This window comes from Enhydra lutris, unplaced genomic scaffold (genome assembly GCF_002288905.1).
Source record: "Enhydra lutris kenyoni isolate GAN:26980312 unplaced genomic scaffold, ASM228890v2 scaffoldscaffold2, whole genome shotgun sequence".
NCBI lineage: Eukaryota > Metazoa > Chordata > Mammalia > Carnivora > Mustelidae > Enhydra > Enhydra lutris.
Genome location: NW_019154086.1, coordinates 37,767,453 through 37,789,321, shown reverse-complemented (window position 1 = coordinate 37,789,321; position 21,869 = coordinate 37,767,453). Strand labels below are relative to the sequence as shown.

The 21,869-nt window shown below is 42.1% G+C and overlaps 1 protein-coding gene across 1 annotated transcript in view; it reads left to right on the top strand.

Annotated features, from left to right (window-relative positions):
• Positions 1–21,869, top strand: part of LOC111146123 (mediator complex subunit 12 like) — a 314,971-nt gene that overhangs the window by 51,855 nt on the left and 241,247 nt on the right. Inside the window, exons 5-7 of the mRNA XM_022501526.1 lie at positions 14,877–15,046; positions 17,439–17,549; positions 18,587–18,856. Coding sequence (XP_022357234.1) covers positions 14,877–15,046; positions 17,439–17,549; positions 18,587–18,856 — 551 coding nt within the window. The remainder of the gene's footprint in view (positions 1–14,876; positions 15,047–17,438; positions 17,550–18,586; positions 18,857–21,869) is intronic.

Below are 21,869 nucleotides of genomic sequence, written 5' to 3'. Positions count from 1 at the left end.
CCCGTAAAAATGAGCTTTCTCTCATCAACTGTGATAAATTGTAATTCTTTATAAAAAAGGCAGAATAAAAGTTAAATTCTTTTCCTTTGATTATGAATTTTCAGAGCAAGAATTGCTATATTTACATGGTTAGTGATGGTAAATGAGTTTCTCTGTTTGTTTCTTTTTCTTATTTTAAAAAAAATTATCTTTAGTCATTGGGATGGAATTGTGGATTATCCGTTCATCATTTTACAACCTAACACTCATTCTTCATTTTAGTGTTCCGATTGTCCAAAAATTTAGCCAGTGGAAGAACTTTCAAGCTTTTTATATCCTTTTTGACATGACACCTTTTTGTCTTAGAACACTGTCTTGTAGTTTGGCACAGAAAGACATCCCAGGCTCATCTTTTTCTTCTTCAGACCTGCAGGCAGTCATTTCCCTAAGGAACCATACTTCTTTCTAGTGGGGAACGGTATTGAGAAAGCAAGATCTGGTGCTGAAGGTGCTTGTCGGTGCTAGGTTGTATGGCATCTAGGCTCTGTCCATGGATGGATGGAGACATACATATCTGTGTATGTGGTGCATATGTGTTGGAGTTTATATTCTGTTTCCAATTAATCTTTAACCTTTCCATTTAACATTAAGTATTTTTGTTAATTTTTGATTTTGTGTTTACTTTAAAAAGTTCTGATCAAGTTTAATATGCTGTAGTATCACTCTGCCTTACTTACCCTTGCTCTGTGGAAACCTATGTCTGCTTTTCCCAAAGTAAAACGTTACAGCCTGTTTCAAGTTTGAATGCTAGTGTGTGATAGTGGTCATGGTGTGTGTGTGTGTGTGTGTGATCATTAAGTTCTTGATGAAATTAGAGGTAATATCTGCCCATGAATCCTTTTGAGTTTCTTAGAAAAATGCACTCAAAGAATTTATATTTCACTTCAGTAAGATTTGAGTTAAAAAGGTTTATGAAGATTTTACGCATTGGGGTAGATGCTGTGAGGAATTTTAACTGAATGGGGGCTGTGCTGTCTGCCTTTAAGGGGCTCTCATTTTTTTGTGGAGAGAAGATGCATCCCTAAAGCAGAGAGCAATCGGCAGTACGTAATTATCTGCAATCATATCGGAAATGATGGGAGATGAAAAATTAGGGAAGGTTTTCTGAAGGAGTGAAATATGAGCTGGGCCTTGACAAAATCTAGCCTTTAAGCATTAGGAAAGTTTTTGTTTTGTTTTTTATTGCATCTTCAAAAGTATCTCTTGGTCTTAGATAATTGTCTTCCTTCCTGGCAAGCTGGAGCAAACCAGTTAGGTTTCTAGATCTGTGTACTGTATTTTCTTGGTCTTTACCACTGTCATTTCTTCTGGTCTTGTTGGTTTGGGGGGAGTTACCTAGTCTTGGATTTACTGTTAAGAACCCATTGCCATTCAGCAGTTTCTCTGTTTTCTAGTCCGTTTTGATGTTGACTCCTGCTTGAAATAACTAATCATCTTTTATGGGAAAGTGCTAATCAGAATCCCAATTTCTTTAATATTGTAGTTCTTTGTTCTTCCTGGCTATTGGTACATGCAGATGCCTTTACACCTGGAATGTATTATGCAACGAAAATATCTGTTAGACGTTTTTGTAGTTTACAGATGGATAACCTGTGTTTTCATTTGGGGCACTGCTCACAAAATCTTCCCAGGTTGTTGGGTAGCTCCAGTTTACAAATGATGGTAAGAAAATCCAGGGAAAGTGGGAAAACCAGGAATTCCATCCTGGACTTTTGGGTCTTGTTTGCTTTACAGAATTTCCAGGCTGCTTATATGGGTTGAGGGGTGACCGTGAAACTGGGGTGGGGAATGGTGTTGAGGTGAGGTGTGAAGGTGCTTCAGAAGGCTCGTTGTTTAATGAGTTTTTATTGTGCATCTTGCAGCTCAATTGCTTAAAGCATCATGGAATTTTAAGAAAAAAACAGGTTGTGTGAGACAATTTTTTTTTTTTTTTTTGGTTAGTTGCTTATCTATAAGATACAGTATTCAAAGAGGTTAGTAAAGTCTCACAGCACTGTTGTTCCCCACACTGTTTCCCAGGCGTCGCATCACATGCTTCCAAGGGAATTGTTACCAGTTGCTTGTGTATCTTCTGAAATATGTTTGTATCTATGTCTTCAGTGTATGTTCTTATGCTGCTTTAAGACAATTGGTGCCTGTTCTGTACTGGGCATATAGTGGCCCTGTTCTTTTAAAGTGCTCTGGATTACTAACTTTGTAATGACTTACGGAAAGCTAGGTCTTTTTGTATTTTGCAGTCCACATTGGAATGTTAATTCCATGATGAATAGCAAGTTTTTTTGATTCCTCCTTTTTTTCTCTTTTTTTCTTTCTTCCTCTCTCTCTTTTAAGACATTAAGTTTCAGAGTCATTTTCAAATGAAGCATATATGATCATTCAAATGAAATCCCTGGAATCAAGTGGCTCTAGGTGCATTTCAGCTCACCATTATCTGGGAATGAAGAGATACCTGGAATATATTGACAGGATAGAAAACACATTAAGTTCAGGGTCAGTAAATTACCAGCTGGAGTGTCTTTGTGAGAGCAACACAGCTAGAGTGAATAGATTTCATTAAATGAAATCACGCATGCATCAGTCTTTGGTCTCCAGGAAAATAAAGCCAGTTGAGCTCTGGAGGAGAGGATAACGGGGATGGGTCTGCCTGGTTTGTGCCATGTGTAAGGATTTTTATGTTTGAGAGCTTTTTGGTTTAGAGTTACATGGTTAACTTTACATGGTTATTTGGCAATATGATGTCTGCAATATTTGTATTTGTGTTCTAATGAAAGACTCTTACCTACCTAAAGCTTGTTCAGAAGTACAAACTTCACAGCAACTGCATTTAAGACTTAAGTAGTCAATACAGTGCTTTTACTGCAGAGACTTGACTCCGGCCAAGCTGATCATGGAATTAAATTCCAATGCAAAGTGCACAAAGAAAATGTAGTTTATCTTGCTGCGTCAATGATCAGGGCTCTGTGGCAGAAGCTGGGCGTGGAGTGATGGTAATGAAATGTCCAGTGGAATAATTTAAGTAGTTCTGATGCCTCCAGGGGCCTGACAGCAAAGGTCTTTTTCCAGGGCTGCACCTCCCTTTCTCCTTTCACCCCAGTCCTCGGGGAGCTGTCCCTTTAGGTGTGAGGCTTAGTTGTGCACACAGGTGTGTTCTCTACGTAGGGAAGTGCAGCTGCGGTTTCCTCACTGAGTCCTTGCACTGTGGTAGCTTTCCTCCCCTGGGGCAAGAGAACTCGAGGCCTGGTCTCAGATGTGTAGGACTGTGGGGACCTGTCCTGAGGGGTTAATTAAATGCACCAGTTTAATATCTGTAAAAATAAGGTGCCTGTTATTCCATGTTAGGAATAACTCACCGAGGCCAAGGTCGTTGCTCATTCAGGTGTATGCAGGAATCTGAAAAGCTTGGTGAAACTTACCTTATAATGATGACAGCATTAATTTCAGACAGCTATCTCATCCCCTGAGAAGGAGTTGAGCCTGTTGGGGCAGATGTTTTGTATGTGCCCATCTGTTTAGAGGAAACCCCTGAAGCTGTCCTTGTGCTGAGAAGTTGGTGGGGTGATTGATATGTCAAATAAGAAAGTCTTGTTCTAGGGGCTAAAATTGGATTCTGTGGTTGCCAGGATCCTTGGCTGCAGATGCTTGTGTGGGGCTGATAGGGAAAAAGGACCACTGGAAAAATCCCTAAGCGCAACAGTTAGGACTGTATATATACCTCAGCGTGGAAACAAGAGCGGGACACCTGACAGCCAGAGGGCCAAACCAAAGAAGGTGTCAGGTGCTCCTCTCCTCAGGTATGAGGTATTCGTCAGTGCCTAGGGAGAAGAAAGGCGAGGTTTGGAGTTGGCTTCTTAGGGATGCAGCTCTTGCTCATACCAGCCTTCCCCTGTCAGCCCCTCTTCCTCCTCTTCCTGCCTAAGACCTTGCCACCCGTTTCCTTTGTTGGCCAGTCTGGTCGCTTTTTACCCTGAAATCCTTAAGCATTAACTGTCACACAACTGGGGAGTTATTTATATATTGCCTTGTAACGGTCCTTATCCTTTTTGGAGTATTGTCCATCCTTCCTATAAATATATGCTTCACTCCTAGGGGAGCTGCCCTTTGCTCACAGTGGTTGGTCGAACCTTCACCTCTCCCTCCAGGCTTCCTCCCCTTGAACTTCAGAGAGCAAGGAACTTCTGTCCATTTCCCTTAGCTCACTCCCACCCTGACTGACACCCATACAGACTTTTCTACAGCAGCCAGTCCTTACCTGTCTTCTTTGCCTTGGCCAGCGAGATCCTCCTTTCACCTCAGGTGACTTCCTCCCCATGTGTGGGCCTACCCAGGCCTGGAGATCACGTGTGTGTGCTTTCTCCTGGGCAGGCACCACAGTTCTAAGCATGTTATATAGCTCACTTAATTCTCGAAATAACCCTATAGTCCAAGTACACTTAGCAGTCCTGTGTTAGAGACAAGTGACCGAAGCACCTGGAGGCTGAGTGACTTGCTCAAGACCCCAAAACCAGCAAGTGATTGGAGCCGGGAAAGGAGCCATGTCATCCAACTCCATGGCCTGTGCGCTTCACCACTACCAAGTGAGTTAACATATGCTGGGAGATGGGATACCTGGGTGGCTCAGTGGGTTAAGCGTCTGCCTTCGGCTCAGGTCATGATCCCAGGGTCCTGGGATCAAGTCTCAACATCAGGCTCCCTACTCAGCAGGATGCCTGCTTCTCCTGCCTGCTGCTCCCCTGCTTGTGCTCTCTCTCTCTCTCCCTCTCTCTGACAAATGAATAAATAAAATCTTTAAAACAAAAACATATGCTGGAAGCTTAGATGGGGCGAGCTGGGTGGCCAGTGAGGGCACAACCAATACTCTGTGCAGAATAAACCTACCTACCCTTGGACGGTGTCTGCTGGGTACTTATGGTTTCAGAATCACATTCTTTAAGGCATTGAAACCGCTTAAGGTAACAGCCCCCATACCTGTGTATCCACCTGCCCCTGGTTGTGTTTTTCCATGACACCTTTCTGACACCTCATATTTAAGTGTTGAACCCAGAAACCCCAGGTAAGATCAATGGATTGTGTCAATGCCAATATCCTGGTTGTGATATTATAATAGTTTTGCAAGATGTTAGTATCTGGGGAAGGTAGGTAAAGGATATGTTGGATCTTTACGTAATATTTGTTAAAACTGTACAAAGTTTAATTAAAAAGTTCATAAAAACAGACTGAACTCAGCCCCTTCCCCTGCCCAGTCTCCCACTTCCACATCTTAGTTGATGGCACCAGGATCGTCTCAAATACCCCACTGAGAAATCTGGGGGCTGCCTTGCCCCTGTCTGTCCTCTTCTGTCTCAGGCTGGTGCCATTTTATCTGTCTCTTCTTTGTTCCATCTTTGCTCATCTCCCCACTGGGCTTTATAGTCCTCTTTTAATCTGTCTCCCTTACAGCTATCTGAGAGGGTCTTAATTTACATATCTGGTCTTATCATTCCTTTGCTAAAAATCCTTCAGTGGCTTTTCATCATTTGCGATGACAGATCAAGCTCGATAGTTTGTCACTGCCAGGGTCAGAGTCATCTGGGCTGCTGGTTATCAATGCAGATTTCTGGACTCCGTTCCAGACTTCTGGGGTCGAAATCTCTGTGGAGTCCGGAGCTATAACTCTGTGTTTGACCAGCGCCCTCTGGTGGTCATTTTGTGCACTAGCACTTGAGGACCTCAGGTCTGGGCCACCCACCTAGCCCCACTGGTCCTTTCTCCCTCTGCCTTTCTGGCGCCCCCATTACCTGGCATGTTGCACACTGCTATTCGTGTCTGTGGAACTCCTTTTTCCGTCCCTCAAGACTTGGCTACAGTGTCCTGTGCCCTGTGGTGTGTTGGTGCGCTTAACCTTAGTGCTGTCAATCTCTGTGTCCCTGTGTGTCTTCCTGACTCTAGGATGAATTGCCCCAGGTAGGGGCTACTTTTTCTTCACCCTTTGTGGTCTGAGACCCCAAGGGAGCTTCTGGCCCCTGGTAGGCATTTAATATTTGTTGCTAAATGGTTTTATTCTATCTTGACTACTCACCTTGTTCTTAAAGTTAAGCAGTGCTTAGTATCATCACTCAGTAAATAAAACTGGAGAGAAATAGCCTGTTAAAAATAACATAGTAAAATCACTCATGCAGACAAAAACAGGTATTGGGTATTTGCCACAAAACACCAGTATTCTCCAGGTAATTCTGTGTTAGAGGGAAACTTTTTTAAAGCATGAAAAAAATGTCATCCTTTATTACCACAGCATTTCTGCTGTCTCCCCTCCCCCTGCAATCCCCCATTCCTCCCCACCCCCCAATTTTTCTGCTCTCCAGCCAAAGGGCCTGATTTCATCAACTGACCATTCAGCAGAACACAACATTCCAGCCAGTGGGCTGACTCCGTCGGTCTCATGTCGCACTGAGACAGCGGTTTTCATTTGGACTGTCCTTTATCCAGTCTGCCAATCAGCATGCTGATTTCACCCCTTTCATTCCTCAAGTGAATAGTGGCTGAATAGGGAATTTCAGGTTTTCTGTGAATCATTTCATAGGCTACAACTGATTAACTTTTTAAAGCCTATTATTATGGAAATTTTAAACATATGCAGAAGAAAAAATCCCTATTGCTGTTCACCCAGGTTTAACCATTAACTCATGGACACACTTATTTCCACCCCTTTTCCTCCTCCCTGCTCCCACTCCCTCAACATCATATCCTCTTGCAGTGGATTACTTTCTGTCAGCATGGGATATTCTTTTACTTCATGAAATGCAGATGATTTCTTACTGATAGTATTTCAAGTAAACATTTAAAAATTATATAACAACTGTATTGATATATTAATATACTTTACAAGTCATTTAAAATGCATTTTAAATTTTTTAATTTTAAATTTTTATGGTTTTTTATTTAAATTTTAGTGGTTTTTTTTTTAGTGTGTTCACAGAGTTGTGAAACCATGGCCCCATTTTATTTTCAAATTTTTATTAAATTTCTATTTGGGGTTGTTTGGCTGGCTTAGTCGGTGGAGCATGAGACTTGATCTTGGGGTTGTTAAGTTCGAGCCCCATGTTGGGTGTAGAGATTACTTAAAGTCTTAAAAATTTTTGAGTGTAGTTGACATATAGTGTAATGTTTCAGCTGTACAACAGAGTGATTCAATATCTATATACCTTATGTTTACAAGTGTAGCTACCATCTGTCACTCTATGTTGCTATGATAATATCATTGACTGTTTTCCCTATGCTGTACCTTTTATTCCCATGACTTATTCATTCCATAACTGGAAGCCCTCACCGCCCACTCCTTCTCCCATTTTGCCCATCTTCCCAGCCCTTCCCTCTGGCAGCCATCATTTTGTTCTCTGCATTGATAGGTCTGATTCTGCTTGTTGTTTGTTGATTCATTTGTTTGCTAAGATTTCACACATGTATGAAATCATAGGGTATTTGTCTTTCTCAGTTTTACTTCTCTATACTGTAATACCCTCTTAAGCCCATCTGTGTTGCACATGATAAGATCTCATCCATCTTTATAGCTGCGTAATATCCCATTGTATATATTTATGCAACATCTTTAATCATTCATCTTTCCTTTTTTTTTTAAAAAATATTTTATTTTTTATTTGACAGAGAGATCACATGTAGACAGAGAGGCAGGCAGAGAGAGAGGGGAAGCAGGCTCCCTGCTGAGCCGAAGGCAGATGCTTAAACCACTGAGCCACCCAGGCACCCTATCCATACATTTTTCTTTCTTTTTTTTTTTTTTTTTTTAATTTGTTAAAGATTTTATTTATTTATTTGACAGACAGAGATCACAAGTAGGCAGAGAGGCAGGCAGAGAGAGAGACAGAGGGAAGCAGGCTCCTTGTTGAGAAGAAAGCCCAATGCGGGGCTCGATCCCAGGACCCTGAGATGATGACTTGAGCCGAAGGCAGAGCCTTAACCCACTGAGCCACCCAGGCGCCCCTCCATACATTTCTTGATGGACACTTGGGTTGCTTCCATAATTTGTCTATTGTGAATAATGCTGCAATACACATAAGCGTACGTATATCTTTTCAACTTAGTGTTTTTCTCTTCTTTGGATAAATACCCAGTAGTGGAATTACTGGATCATATAGTAATTCTCTTTTTAATTTTTTGAGAAACCTCCATACTGTTTGCTAGAGTGGCTGCATCAATTTACATTCCCACCAGTAGTGCCGGAGGGTTCTTTTCTCTCCATATTCTTGCCAACACTTTTTTCTTGTGTTTTTGATTCTAGCCGTTCTGAGAGGTGTGAGGTGATACCTCACTGTGGTTTTGATTTGCGTTTCCCTGATGATGAGTGATGTTGAGCATCTTTTCATGTGTCTGTTGGCCATCTGTGTGTCTTCTCAAGAAATGTCTATTTGTAGTCTCTGTCCGTTTTTTAATCATTTTGTATTTTTGGTGTTGAGTTGTGTAAGTTCTTTACTTATTTTGGATACTAATCCTTTATCAGTTATGTCATTTGCAAGTACCTTCTCCCAGTCAGTAGATTGTCTTTCTGTTTTACTGATTGTTTCCTTTGCTGTGCAAAAGCTTTTTATTTTGATGAAGGCCCAATAGTTTATTTTTGCTTTTGTTTCCCTTGCCTCAGGAAACCTATCTAAAAAAAAAATGTTGCTACAGCCGATGTCAAAGAAATTACTGCCTGTGTTCTCTTCTAAGAGTTTTATGGTTTTAGGTCTCATGTTTAGGTCTTTAATCCATTTTGAGTTTATTTTTGTGTGTGGTGTTTGAAGTGTTCCAATTTTATCCTTTTGTATATAGCTGTCGAGTTTTACCAGACCATTTATTGAAGAGATTGTGTCTTCCCTGTTGTGTATTTTTTTTTTTTTAAGAATTTATTTATTTGGCAGACAGCATGCAAGCAGGGGAGAGGCAGGCACAGGGAGAGTACCAAGCAGGCTCCCTGCTGAACAAGGAGCCCCACCCTCACAGGGCTGGATCTCAAGACCCTGGGATCATGACCTGAGCCTAAGGCAGACACTTAACCTACTGAGCCACCCAGTCACCTCTCCTATTGTGTATTCTTGCAATGGACACATTTTAGAACATTTTTATCACACTTAAGATATCCTGTACCCATTAGCAGACATTCTCCATTTACCCTAACTTCCCCTCTACTTTAAAAGGTAATATAAATCTAGATTTGCCTGTTCTCAACATTTCATATAAATGAAGTCATAAAATATGTGGTCTTCGAAGCTGTCTTCTTGCGCTTAGCATAATGTTTTCAAGGTTCATCTGTGCGGTAGTATGTGTCAGTAGTTCCATTCATTCCTTCTCATGACCAAATGGTATTCCTTTGATTGCATATAACATATTTTATTTATCCATTCACCAGTTGATGGACATTTGGATTGGCTTTCACTTTTTGGCTATTGTGAATCATGCTGCTATGAACACTGGTTTATAAATCTTTGTGTGGACATGTGCTTTCCTTTCTTTTGGGAATATAGCTAGTTGTAGAATTGATGGATTTTATGGTAACTCTTATGTTTAACTTTTTTTTTTTTTTTTTTAAGGATTTTGTTTATTTCTTTGAGAGAACAAGTGAGAGCAGGGGGAGGGATATAGGGAGAGGGAGAAGCATACTCCCCACTAAGCAGAGATCTGGATGAGGGGCTCCATGTGGGCCTTGATCCCAGGACTCAGCTCATGACCTGAGCCGAAGGCAGATACTTAACCCACTGAGCCACCTGGGCGCCCTTACGTTTAACTTTTTGGGGAAATGCTAAACTGTTTTCCACAGTGGCTGTATCATTTTACATTCCCACCAGCAATACATGAAGACTCTAATTCATACACATCCTCAGCTCTCCACGTTACCGTCTGTCTTGTTTGTAACTGCCAGGGTGGTATCTCATTGTGGTTTCGGTTTGCATTTTCCTGGTAGTTGGTGATGTTGAGCATCTTTTCATCTGCTTATTGGCCATTTGTTTATCTTCTTAGAGAAATGTCTGCTCGATCATTTGCTCATTCTTTTATAATCAAGTTGTAATAGTTCATTATATATTCTAGATCCAAGTCTCTTATCAGATACATGATTTGCGAATATTTTCTCCCAATTTGTATGTTGTCTTTTCACTTCATTGATGGCATCCTTTGATCAAAAAAGCATTTTAACAAAAAAAAAAAAAAAAAGTGAGAAAAATGTGCAAAATCTTCTAGTCATTCTTACTGCATATTTAGAGGTGGAATGTGCTGTGTCTTGCACCACTGAAGTTTTTTCTGTCCTTTCAGACCTCCTCTCTCCTTCTCAGACCTTTCAGTCTGTACCAAAGTCAGGCTGATGAAGTCCTCTACATCCTACAGGCTGCTGCCCCGGTGGAGAGGCAAGAACTTTTATTATAGTGGTGTAGCTAGGAAGAATTTTCTAGGGTATAGGTTTCTCCTTCAAGGAGAGTGTCCTTTTTGACTGAAGTTCTTCATCAAGTAGATCACCTTAAGAATGTGCACCTTACTCTCTGGGATTGGTGGAAGCTTTTAAACAATCTCTATTGGATTTATTTTACAGAGTGAGTTCCCACTTGGTTTGATATCAGAGGAAAGAATTTGGTCGGGAAAATAAAGGACACATATACATGTTTACTGGAAGTTTATTAAAGAGAATTGAAGTTCAGTATTTGCATGGGCCTTTGGAGGGCACTGACCAGCAGGTGCTTCTGGTTGCATTGGCGATAAGAAAGACAGCACGCCAGGGAGGGAATTTGGCATTTCCTAGGTGGTGTTTGAAAGCTAGGTATGCAGTGATGAGTTTAAACTAGAAAGCTAAGAAGTTTGTAGGAAGATTTGAAAGAATAACTGGGGGGTGACTTGATGTAGTGGTTATTTTGGGAGCACCTTATAGGGTACCAACTCAAGTCAGTACTTAGATATTGACTATGTGAAGCATAGTTTTATGGAGATGAAAGAGAGGATGAAAGAGGAGGTTGTGTATCTATCAGAGAACAGAGGGAGATTCCTTTCAGGTGGTGGGTTGGTGTCCAGAGAGCAAAGGCTATGTATGTGATTTGACATTTGAATTGGGTCCAGAAAAATTTGCACACGTGAACACAGGTGAGTAGAGAAGGTATCATAGATGAAGAGAGTGCGAGAGAAAGCAACTGTAGCTAATTAATGGTAGGTAGTATTTGAAATGATTTTAAGTCCTAACTAAAGAGTTTGGCCTTATTTCATGAAGGATTGCAGATCCATTGAAGGTTTTGGAACCATGATGCTGACATTGATTGATTTCACAAATGCTTATCCAGACCCTTATGTTAGGCATTGGCAGCTCGCTGTAGCAGAGGCAGGATCTAACATCAGTGACAACAGGTGCTGCTGTTCCCTGAGAGCCAAGATCGAACCTTAGCTTCCTTTCAAAAAACTTTCCATCCCAATAACGGTGATGATAGCTACCACATGCGATCAATTTCTGCTCTGCATGCATCATGCTAAGTAACTCCTCCTTACAGTAGCTCGTGTGTACGCACGTGCGTGCGTGTGTGTGTGTGTGTGTGTGTGTGTGTGTGATTGATTCCTGTTGCAGAGGAGGAAACTGAGACTCAGCAGAAGTCAGACATCATTTTTCACATCACACAGCCGAGTTGCAGAGTGAGAATTTGCACTGGGGCCATCCTGTTCTGCAGTTCATTACCACAATTGCTGAATGCGCCCTGTGTCGTTCTCTCCCCGTGTCTCCTGGCCAGGGCAGCTTCTCCATGAGCCCCGCTGCACCTGGCGTGATTTATGTTTGCCCCCTCGGGTGGGTGTCCCTCCCCTTCTGGGTTCCGAGGTTTCTTTTTAATACTGCAGGTGTTCCAGGCCCAGCAGGGTCATCTTTAATGTAAGCTGGCCTGTCTCTGTTCTCACCTGTAGGGGTTTCCATGCACTAGCGGTGGGCATCTCACGCCCAGTGCTGTAGTGCAGGCCTAGCTGCTGTGCCTGGGGCTAGCCAGTGCTAGGGAGAGCTGCACAAGGCTGAAACCCCTTCTGTCCTGGGGATTAGGCCTTAACAAAGAAGCAATAGTGGCTAGGATTCTGGGAGGCCAGGGGGAATGTTGTCAAAGGGACCAGTCATTCTTTTTAGTCCTGGCCCCTTGCGCCGCTCTCAGTGATGTTTATGTGCATAAACTTTCTGATCATCTGGCTTTGGGGCCCTGAATTTCTCTGTATCAACCAACTCCAAATGACGGGCTGTATCCTCAGAGCTGCACCACCTGCTGAGTGGCCTCCTTGATCACTGTCTGCATCTTTCCACCTTGGAATAGCCCCCTTCCCCCCATCGTCTTCCCTGTGATTTGTAGCCATTCCTATTTTCTTTTCATCACCTGAAACTGGGCTCCTTACTCTAGACCAGTTAAATCAGGAATTGGTGGGAGGGGCTGGAGGCCAATACTGGCCTTTGGAAGAAGCTCTCCTGGGTCCCTGTTTGCATGGAGTTGCTGAGAGCCACTGCCTGTCCTGCCACTGCTGCTCCCCTCACCCCACCCACCCCCCGCTCGGTTTCGCTCTCAGTCCTTACTAAGCAGGAGGGCAGATGTCAATGATTCCCAATAATTTTTTTAAGATTTTATTTATTTATTTGACACAGAGAGAGAGATCACAAGTAGGCAGAGGCAGGCAAAGAGAGAGGGGGAAGGAGGCACCCTGCTGATCAGAGAGCCCAATGCGGGGCTTGATCCCAGGACCCTGAGATTACGACCTGAGCTGAAGGCAGAAGCTTAACCCACTGAGCCACCCAGGCGCCCCAATTCCCAATAATTTTAAGGGGTAGCGTACTGGTGGCTATTTGCAATTTTCTCTTTTTAATTTTTAATAAAAATTTTGTGTGCATCCTGTTTAGACTAATCCTCTCTAGACTGTCTTATGTCCCAGACCTCTGGATCTCCCTGACTGATATAATTTAATGTCAGTTAAATAGAGTTAAAACCCACTACTAAGAGGGCTACATTTGCATTCCATTTGAATCCCAGAAGGCATTCAGATTGTGGAATGTCCTATTCAGCATATTTTTAAAAAAGAAATGCATGTTTATATGAACATTCCAGCACATATAAAAGAAAAAAAAAACCCTGAAAAGATAAATATTAAAATATTTAATTATGAGCGAGGAGATTACAGATGTTTTCCTTTTCATATCTGCATTGTACATTTTCTGTGGTGAACATATATTTCTTCCATATTTTAAGAAACAATCTTAAAAAGAAAATATACCCTGGACAAAGTAGGGGTGTGTGAATGTGTGGGTTATTTTTAGCTCTTGAGGCTAGAATATTCTGTGGGGGCACTGAGGATGGTACCATACTGAGAGTGAGTTAATAGCAAGGCTTGGCACACAAAAGCTAGGATTTGGATCCTTGTTATTTTTGTTTTTGCTTATTATAGCTAAGCTAAACTTGTCCCATCTGATGGTTGGCATTTTGTTTTGTTAACGAGTGTCATGAGACTATTAGTCCATAATGGGGGCACCAGAAGATGATGACACTGATAATTTACTGGTATGTTTTTAATGGTGATAGATTAATTTTAATGATATCTGTTATTGGTGGTGCTTTCTGAAGAACAATATTATATTAGGAACAGAATGCTGACCTAGTATCTGTTCATCTTTTTGCATTGACTTATTGCTAGAGTTTAACATGTGCATTTAAATTTTGATTTTAAAAAAGACACAGTGAAAATAAGTAGTTCAGACTGAGACTTAACAATAGTTCTCTCTGGGTACTGTTGTCAAGTACTTTTAACAGTACTTAAAGAATAAAAACAAAGCCCTGAATCCCCAACAGATGTTAGGTTTTTGCTCTTACTTTTGTCAAAATAAGTTCCTTTAAAAATAAGGCGGGAGAGGCAATTGCCAGGATCATGGGAAAATAGCATTATATGGTAATGTTTCAGTAGGGTGGTTCCTTCTGAAAGGCTGTTTCCCTAATCCTTGGGGAAATTTGGCTGTGAGCATGCAATTATTACATTTTTATCCACAGAATGGGCTAAAGTTGGCATCACATCCTTCATGGTTGCCAGAGGCAACACACTGATTTAATTTGTGCCCCTCTGGCAGACATTTTTGAATAATTTTAGTGATTTTTTTTTTTTTTTTGTGATGGTACTTTTTCTATTTCCTTTCCAGTCTCCTACCTTTGTTGCTCACTACTCTTTCTGACTGAGTTCTGAGGTGTCTTGTGTTGGTTGAGGAGAGTAGAATCATTGAAGGTCCAGATGGTTGTCCATGAGGCTCAGCCGTGCTGGTGTTGTTAGCAGGTGTGGGGAAGGGGAGTGGAGGTCAGGATGTTGTCATGGGCCAGCCCATGGTGAATGCCAGTCCTCTTACAGACTGTCCAAAATGGAACAAATCTTAATGAGGCGTGTTTGAAATCCGACTTGGAGAACTGCATTTGGAGGATTTTGAATTATTTTGGAATAGAAATTTTTGAGGTGCTCACCTCCTCTGTTTCCTGCTTGTGGCTTTGAAAATTCTTGTGCTGTTGTTAGCATAACATGGAGCATTATGAAATGCACAAAACTCACGAGCAGGCATCTCTCCTCCTCCCTTAGGAGTCACAGAGACACACGGGGAGAGCTGCCTTCTCCACCCAGGAGCTGGCCAACATTCCTGCGGGGTATCTAGGGCCATCCACGTTGCCTTACTGGGCTGGGTGTGCTTTTTTGTATAATGCTTGCACATGCCAAAACCGCTTCTTTGTAACAGATGTTAGTTTTATATGTACATCCTTAAGCTAATCAGAAAGGAGGGAGAAAATATTAATTCTTATATTCATCATATCTGAAAATTTAGATTTTTTTTTTTTTTTTAAATGCAGAGTGGACACAAATATCTACCAGATATCTTCGAGAGCAGTTGGCCAAGATTTCTGACTTCTACCACATGGCTTCCAGTGCGGGGGATGGTTCTGTCCCCGTGCCACCGGACGTGGAGCAGGCCATGAAGCAGTGGGAGTACAATGAAAAGCTGGCGTTTCACATGTTCCAGGTGACCTCAAGAACCTCAAGTCTGTAAAGCATGCTTTTAAGAAGAGAGCAGATTCCTTATAGTTTAAGTGGTATCTTTATATGAACCAAATACATTCACGGCAAGTAGTCTGATATTTCTCACCTGGAGTTGTAGTCACAGTAACGCCTTTGCCTCGAGATGACAGCTGACAGCTGCTTCTTCTGTATGTTGATCTCTAGCTTGCAATGATCTTAGCTCTTTTAATGCTGTTAATTTTTTGGTAATTTTCAAAACTTTTATTTTGCAAAACTGGATACGCTTAATTCAGAAAAATATTTGTTGGTGCTTCCTAGCTCCTCGATCTTCACTAGGGCTTAGTTTCTCCATAGAAGGGTCATCTTAATTTGGCCCAGCGACAGCTTAAAATACAGTTGGGAGGATGAGTGAGGGCCTCGAGCAAGGACTGAATGCTCTTCAGACAAGCTGATGTAAATCATATTGACCAGAAGAGGGCGCTTGTGCTATTATTTGCCTTTGTTCCTAGCAAGGAGGGAGAAGTGTATTGGGCAGAAGTTGTCTGACTAGCGGAGACTTTCACTGCCTGCTCTCTTGATCAGAGAGGAAGGGGGTAAAAAGGATGTGTGATTTCAAATTTTCCCCCTAGAACTTTATAATTTCCAGGTTGTAAGTGACTTTTTTTTAAGAGTTCAATGTAGGAAAAAGCCCGGTTCTTGGGGAAGTAGCATTGCTAGTTTTAAGGCAGTTAAAACCACTCTTAGAAATCCCAGTTCCATTTAGCAGGGGACTACCTTGGTGCCTTCCCTCAGCCTTTATGACTTTTACTGAACTGAGGAGGTAGTCTGCATCGTTGAAAAGATTGTCTCACAGCATGCTGAATATTTTTGGAAGGATTACTTTATGTATGGGGAACACTGAAATCAGTATCTCCTTAATAGGAGGCAGTTAGGTCCTAGAGAGATGAGTTTCATTTGGACATTCATGTTTGAATTTAAAAGTTTATTATATTTTCATTGGCCATATTCTGAAAAGTGAAAAAATTATACAGAAAAAAGGTATGGGTATATACACAAAAGCCTCCCGAGGGTGGATGTGACGTAGCCATTGAAAGTCGTGTTTAGAGAGATTTATTCTTTTCGAACCTTGCATTTTCCATCTCTTCTTCTTAAGTACAAAATTCCATTTAATTCACTTCTTTATTAGAAAGTTCATGTCACAGGTCTTAAAATTTTAAACTTTACTTTTTCTGTGACTAACCTTTTAACTCTTTGATTTTAAGCTTTTTAAAAATTAGAAATGAGAAGCAAGTAGATACCTTGATACCATGTCAGTGTGATGTCACTGTCACCTTTTAAATACTGAAGCTATAATTTATCAGGGTATTTTCACACAAATTGTTGATAATCATGATAATGGAGCCCTGGGAATAAATAGATAGGGAAATGTTGCTAGGAATCAAGTAGGAGTTCATATTAACTACTAAGGTTGTTGCCACAGTGACCGTAAAAATGTGTCTTTCCCAGAAAACACATCTTTTTGTTAATGTTTTGAAGATTCTTTCATGATGTGAATCATAATACAAAACTAGAACATGACATTAAATACATACATGCATAGACTGTCATAGAAGAATTGTGTATTTATATGCATGTGTGTATGTTTATATGAGGGTAATAGATGAAAATGTTAATGGTGCTTATGTCAAGAGGGGCTAGACCACCCCTGTGGGGCATTTTGGAAATTTGAGGTGAGTTGTTACTTTTAGGGTAGTTATGTTGGAATACGTATACTTTATTTTTTAATAATTTTTAAATTCTTTGTTAAAGATTAATTCGGACATTGTATTGATTTTTAAGGTTATATAAAATAGGTTAGTATAACCTATTTTATACATAGGTTAGAGTATCTGAAATTCATTTTAGGATAGAGGCAGGGGTTATTAGGAGGGCATTAGATCTGATGGGATTTTCATCTGATGGGGGCTTTTGTTCTTCGTAATTAACACCATTGGACAAGTTTTCTCCTGTGAGTATAAGTTCGTACTCTCCTGAAATCTAACCAGGTGCTTGACATGCCCTGGGAGTCTCAAAGCTTCTGAATTTCCTTTCTCATTAAGAATTAAATTTTTTTTTCAGTTTAGAATGAAGCAGATTGCGCCCCCCCCCAATCCAACCAAAAAAAACCCCCAAACAACAACAAAAAAATGCCATCCCAAACTGACCACACAGAATCACACTGGGTCTTTGTTTTGTTTAGAATTTGGACTGTGATCCAGGAGACTGTATTTTTACTATAACAACAAAAATAATAATAGTAAAATTACACTTAAGCATAAGAGTAATAGTGTTCTTTTTGAATGTTAACTTGGTTTTGCTTTAACGTTATCAGTGTAACTTTTCTTTGTTCATTGAAGGAAGGAATGCTAGAGAAACATGAATATTTGACGTGGATCTTGGATGTTTTAGAAAAGATCAGACCAATGGATGATGATCTTCTTAAACTCTTGCTACCACTAATGCTGCAGGTATAGTATCCTGAGCCTGTTGATTTTATGGGCAAGAAATGAGTCTGATAAGGATAACTCTGTAGAGGTCAAAGAGGGAAAAATTCTTTTTGGAATGGAAGGGAAAGATGTCTTGATGCTACACACATGAAATGATCAAGAGGCAATCATTTATGTTGGCCATGTTGATAGATTTTAAGCACCTGTCCTTCTAAAGTATTCTCTCCCCCGCCCCTCCCCAGCCCTGATTTCTCCTGTCACCGAGCTAAGCAGACAGCTCTTTAAATACCATTTCCTGATGCACACAGATTTTTGGGAAAACAAATCCTCTCTTTTTTAAGGATTAGAGGGTTTTCTCTATCTTTTGATGGTCTTTGAGTCCCTGGGGCTGGGAGCTTCCTATTTTTTAATGATTGCTATAAGGTCTGTTACAATTTTGGTTATTTGGAAAAAATGTATTTAGGAAAAAAGTTTTCTTGGAATGCTAGTACATGGACTTGATAGCTGAAGTGCTATGCAGGAGTGTGTAGTGAAAAGTGATTCTCTTCCTCTCCCTAGTGCCCTCCTGGGGACGACACTGTGCTAGTATCCTGTGTATCCTCCCTGTGACAGTCTGTGCCTGTGCTGTCCGTGAGAGTAGCCACTAGCCAGATGTGGCTTTTGAGCCCTTGAAATGTGACAGGTGCAATATGAGATGTGCTTTTAGTATAAAATGCACACCACATTTCAGATTTAGTTCAGGAGAGAAGTGCATAATATCTCATTAAATCTTTTTTGTGTTGATTACCTGCTGAAATGATAGCATTTTGGATATAATGGGCTAAAGAAAAGACATTACTTTCTTAAATTTTGCCTGTTAACTTTTTTTCCGATGGCTGTTAGGAAACTCAAAGTACATGGCTTGCATTGTTTCTATTGGATGGCACTGGTCTCCACGGTACTTTTGAAGGGTTTTTTTCTTCTTTTTTTTATCTTAATGAAAAAAGTCTATGTTAAAGTAGTTGTTTCACTGAATAGCATCGGACATGACTGAAGCCTGGTGTCCTTGTGCTTCTCAGTATTCGGACGAGTTTGTTCAGTCGGCTTACCTGTCTCGTCGTCTTGCCTACTTTTGTGCCCGGCGTCTTGCCTTGCTGCTGAGCGATAGCCCCAGCCTCCTTGCCGCCCACTCGCCCCACATGATGATAGGACCAAACAGCTCAAGCATCGGGGCCCCCAGCCCTGGCCCCCCCGGTCCTGTCATGAGCCCTGTGCAGCTGGCCTTCTCAGACTTCCTGTCCTGTGCGCAGCATGGCCCCCTGGTTTATGGACTTAGTTGTATGCTGCAGGTAAGTCCCCGGCCCTTGCTATTTTATGTTACAATTCAGCGTAGAAAACGCCCGAGTTGAGAATTGTACCTTCAACTTTCATGGCACACTCCGATTTCTTCCTCACCCAAATAACTGACAAGAGTGACATTTCATGTTTTTATTTCTCTCCAGAAGATCTGTTGCTTCTGTGTAGAAGAAAGTTACTCTAGTTGTCCTTTATTACACTGTGCAGCAGTTCAGTGATAAAAGCCTTCCAGAACCCAGAGAATGAGTCCACTGTATCACTTCTCTTCTGGAAAGACCGTTCCTCCATGCAGTGTTCCATAGCTTCCACAGCCCGCCTCTTAAGCTGGTTGCCATCCCTCTCTGGTTCTTTAAAATCCGGGTCACTCACCAGGCTCTGTTTATCTGCCAAACATCACTGCTTGTGTGGTCCTTGAACATCCAGCAGTATGTAGGCCACAGGGCTGATACTGTCAGGAATGAGACCAGCCCTGTCCTGCAGGAACTCCCAGGTCAGTGTTCAGGTCACATTTCTTGGGCTCTTACTGTGTCCTGCTCTTTCCTGTGCGGCTGTGGGGCAGGGCTGGCCATAAAGACGTGTTCTCCACTCTGGTAGAGTTGACTGTCTCGTTGGGAGGACAGGTTTGTAGAGAGGACAGTTCCCGTATCCTCTGGCCAAGGCTGATGGAAGGATGCACAGGGGACTAAGGGAGTTGAGAAGTGGAACTTGTAGTTCAACCTAGAATTCAGAGAGGCTTTCTGAAGGAAGAGGTCCTGACTAGTGCTTATGATAAGAGTTGTTTTTGTTTAGTTTTTAAATAAAAGGTGCTAAAAACAGTTGGCAGAGGGAACAACGTGATAAAAGGGCCAGAAGGTCTATTAGTCATTGTGCGTAAAGGTTGGTATTAATGGAATGTAAAGCATAAAGCCTGTTGAGGATCAGGCATAGAAGACTCCCTGTTTGTCTTAGGATTGTGAAGCCGTTGCAGGATTTTAGACAGGGAAATGACACGGTCGGTTGCGTGGTTAGTTAGATTGTTCTGGCCACAGTAGAGGGAGGATTTGTGGGAGTGTCAAGGTAGGGGAAAGAGAGAGATGAGGCCAAGCAGTCAGTTTGAGAGAGGGTAGGTAAGTTCACTTTTGGACTAGGTTGGATTATTTTATTCTTTCACATCACTAAATGGATCTGTTCAAGAGGTTGTTAACACGTCTCATTCTGAAGTTGGGGAGACCACCAGCCAGATGTGTGGGTTTGAATCATTGAGGACCACTAGGCTCACCCAAATCCCCAGAGGGGGTGAGATTTCCCAAAGAGTTAGCAGTGAGAGGCGAGCTGTGGATCTCTCGGGGGGCCTGAGTGGTTGAGAGGTGGCAGACGAGAAGTCCATGGAGGCAACCATGAAAGTCTGGCTGGACTGGAGAGAACACACAGTGGAGAGTATTGTTATAGTCAAGGACGGTGAGAATAAAAATAGGATTATTAGGGTTCTTTTGTTTTTTTTTTAAGATTTTATTTATTTGAGAGAGCAAGTGAGCATGAACATGGGGGAGGGGCAGAAGAGAGGGAGAAGCAGACTCCGCACTGAGCAGAGGGCTGAACATGGGGCTTAATCCCAAGACTCTGGAATCATGACCTGAGCCAAAGGCAGCCACTTAACTGACTGAGCCGCCCAGGCATCCCCAAGATTGTTAATGATTGTGTTGTAAGCACTGTTGTAAATTATAACCTATAGTAAGTCATTCAGTTCTCAGAACCATCTTATGGGATTGGAACCAGTGTTACTGCTGCAGCGTTAGTGATGAAATGGTGTAGGTCACACAGCAAACAAGTGGCAAAGCTGGAATTCACACCTAGCAGTCTGGATCCAGAGTCTACACCGCCGTGCTAAGCTGCTTCTCTAGGTACTGCAGAAAGTTTCCAAAAGGAATTAGTAGTGGGCAGTGCCCAGTGGTGTGGGGAAATCTGGTAAGAGATGGCTGGATTGTCTTTGGGAAGACTGTGGTCACTGATGATCACAGTGAGAAGCCATATTAAGGTGGTTTGAGGAGTGATGAAGAATGGAGAGAAATAATGCTACCTCTTTGAGAAACATGTCTGTGAAGGGAAGAGAGAGAGAGTGCTGCTAGGCGAGTGGAGAGTTTTAAAAGATTTTGTTTTCTGAGACAAAGGTAAACTTGTAGAGAGAGTGAGAATAGAAGAAGCACGGTGTTTGAGAGACCAGTGCTTTGGATATTGGAGGCTTTGGAATTCAGAACACTGGCAAGGGTGCCATCATGGACAGGAGACGGGAGACGCTCCTCACCCGCCCCCCAACACACATGCAGGAGGAGGGAGATGGAGATGTGGGCCCGTGGGGGCAGATGCATTGGTGGGGCTCAGGGACTTGACGTTCTTCATGTCTGCCACCTGCTTCCCACCAAGACACTCCCTAGACCTTGGAATCTAGTTTTCTCAATATTTAATTTTGCATTTTAGAAAAGAAATACTGCATTCCCTCTCTAATAAGTCCAGTCTGTTGTTGAGTGGCACCACAGTGTGGCAGCTAAGACCTATTTTTTTTTTTTTAGAATCATCGCAGACATGAGTTTAGCCTCTGCTCTGCCACTGACTAACTTGAACCTTGAGCCTCTGTTTCCTGGGTGTGAGGGGGATGGCGACAGGTCCCACTTTATTACCTCAGAGGGTTCAGGTTGCGATGGCTGAAGGCTTCCAGGGCGCCGTACCATGCGGAGTAAGTGCTTAAGTACACTGGAGCCATAATCTCTAGTCTACGTGTAGGAGGCAGCAGGCTCAGCATAGTGGTTCCAGGCACCTGGGCTGAAGTCAGTCTGGCTGGTTACCACATCTCCCCCATGGCTCATGTTCCTCTGGTGCAGTTGGAGGATGGCACTGCCTCCCTCAGGGGCTTCTTGTGACCTGCGGGTCAGGTGGTTATAGAAAGTGCTTCATGAAAGCTGGTTGAATGAAAAATGTCTTCAGGGGTCTGAGGTGGGGTAGACAAACCACAACCTGGAGGCCAAGTCCAGC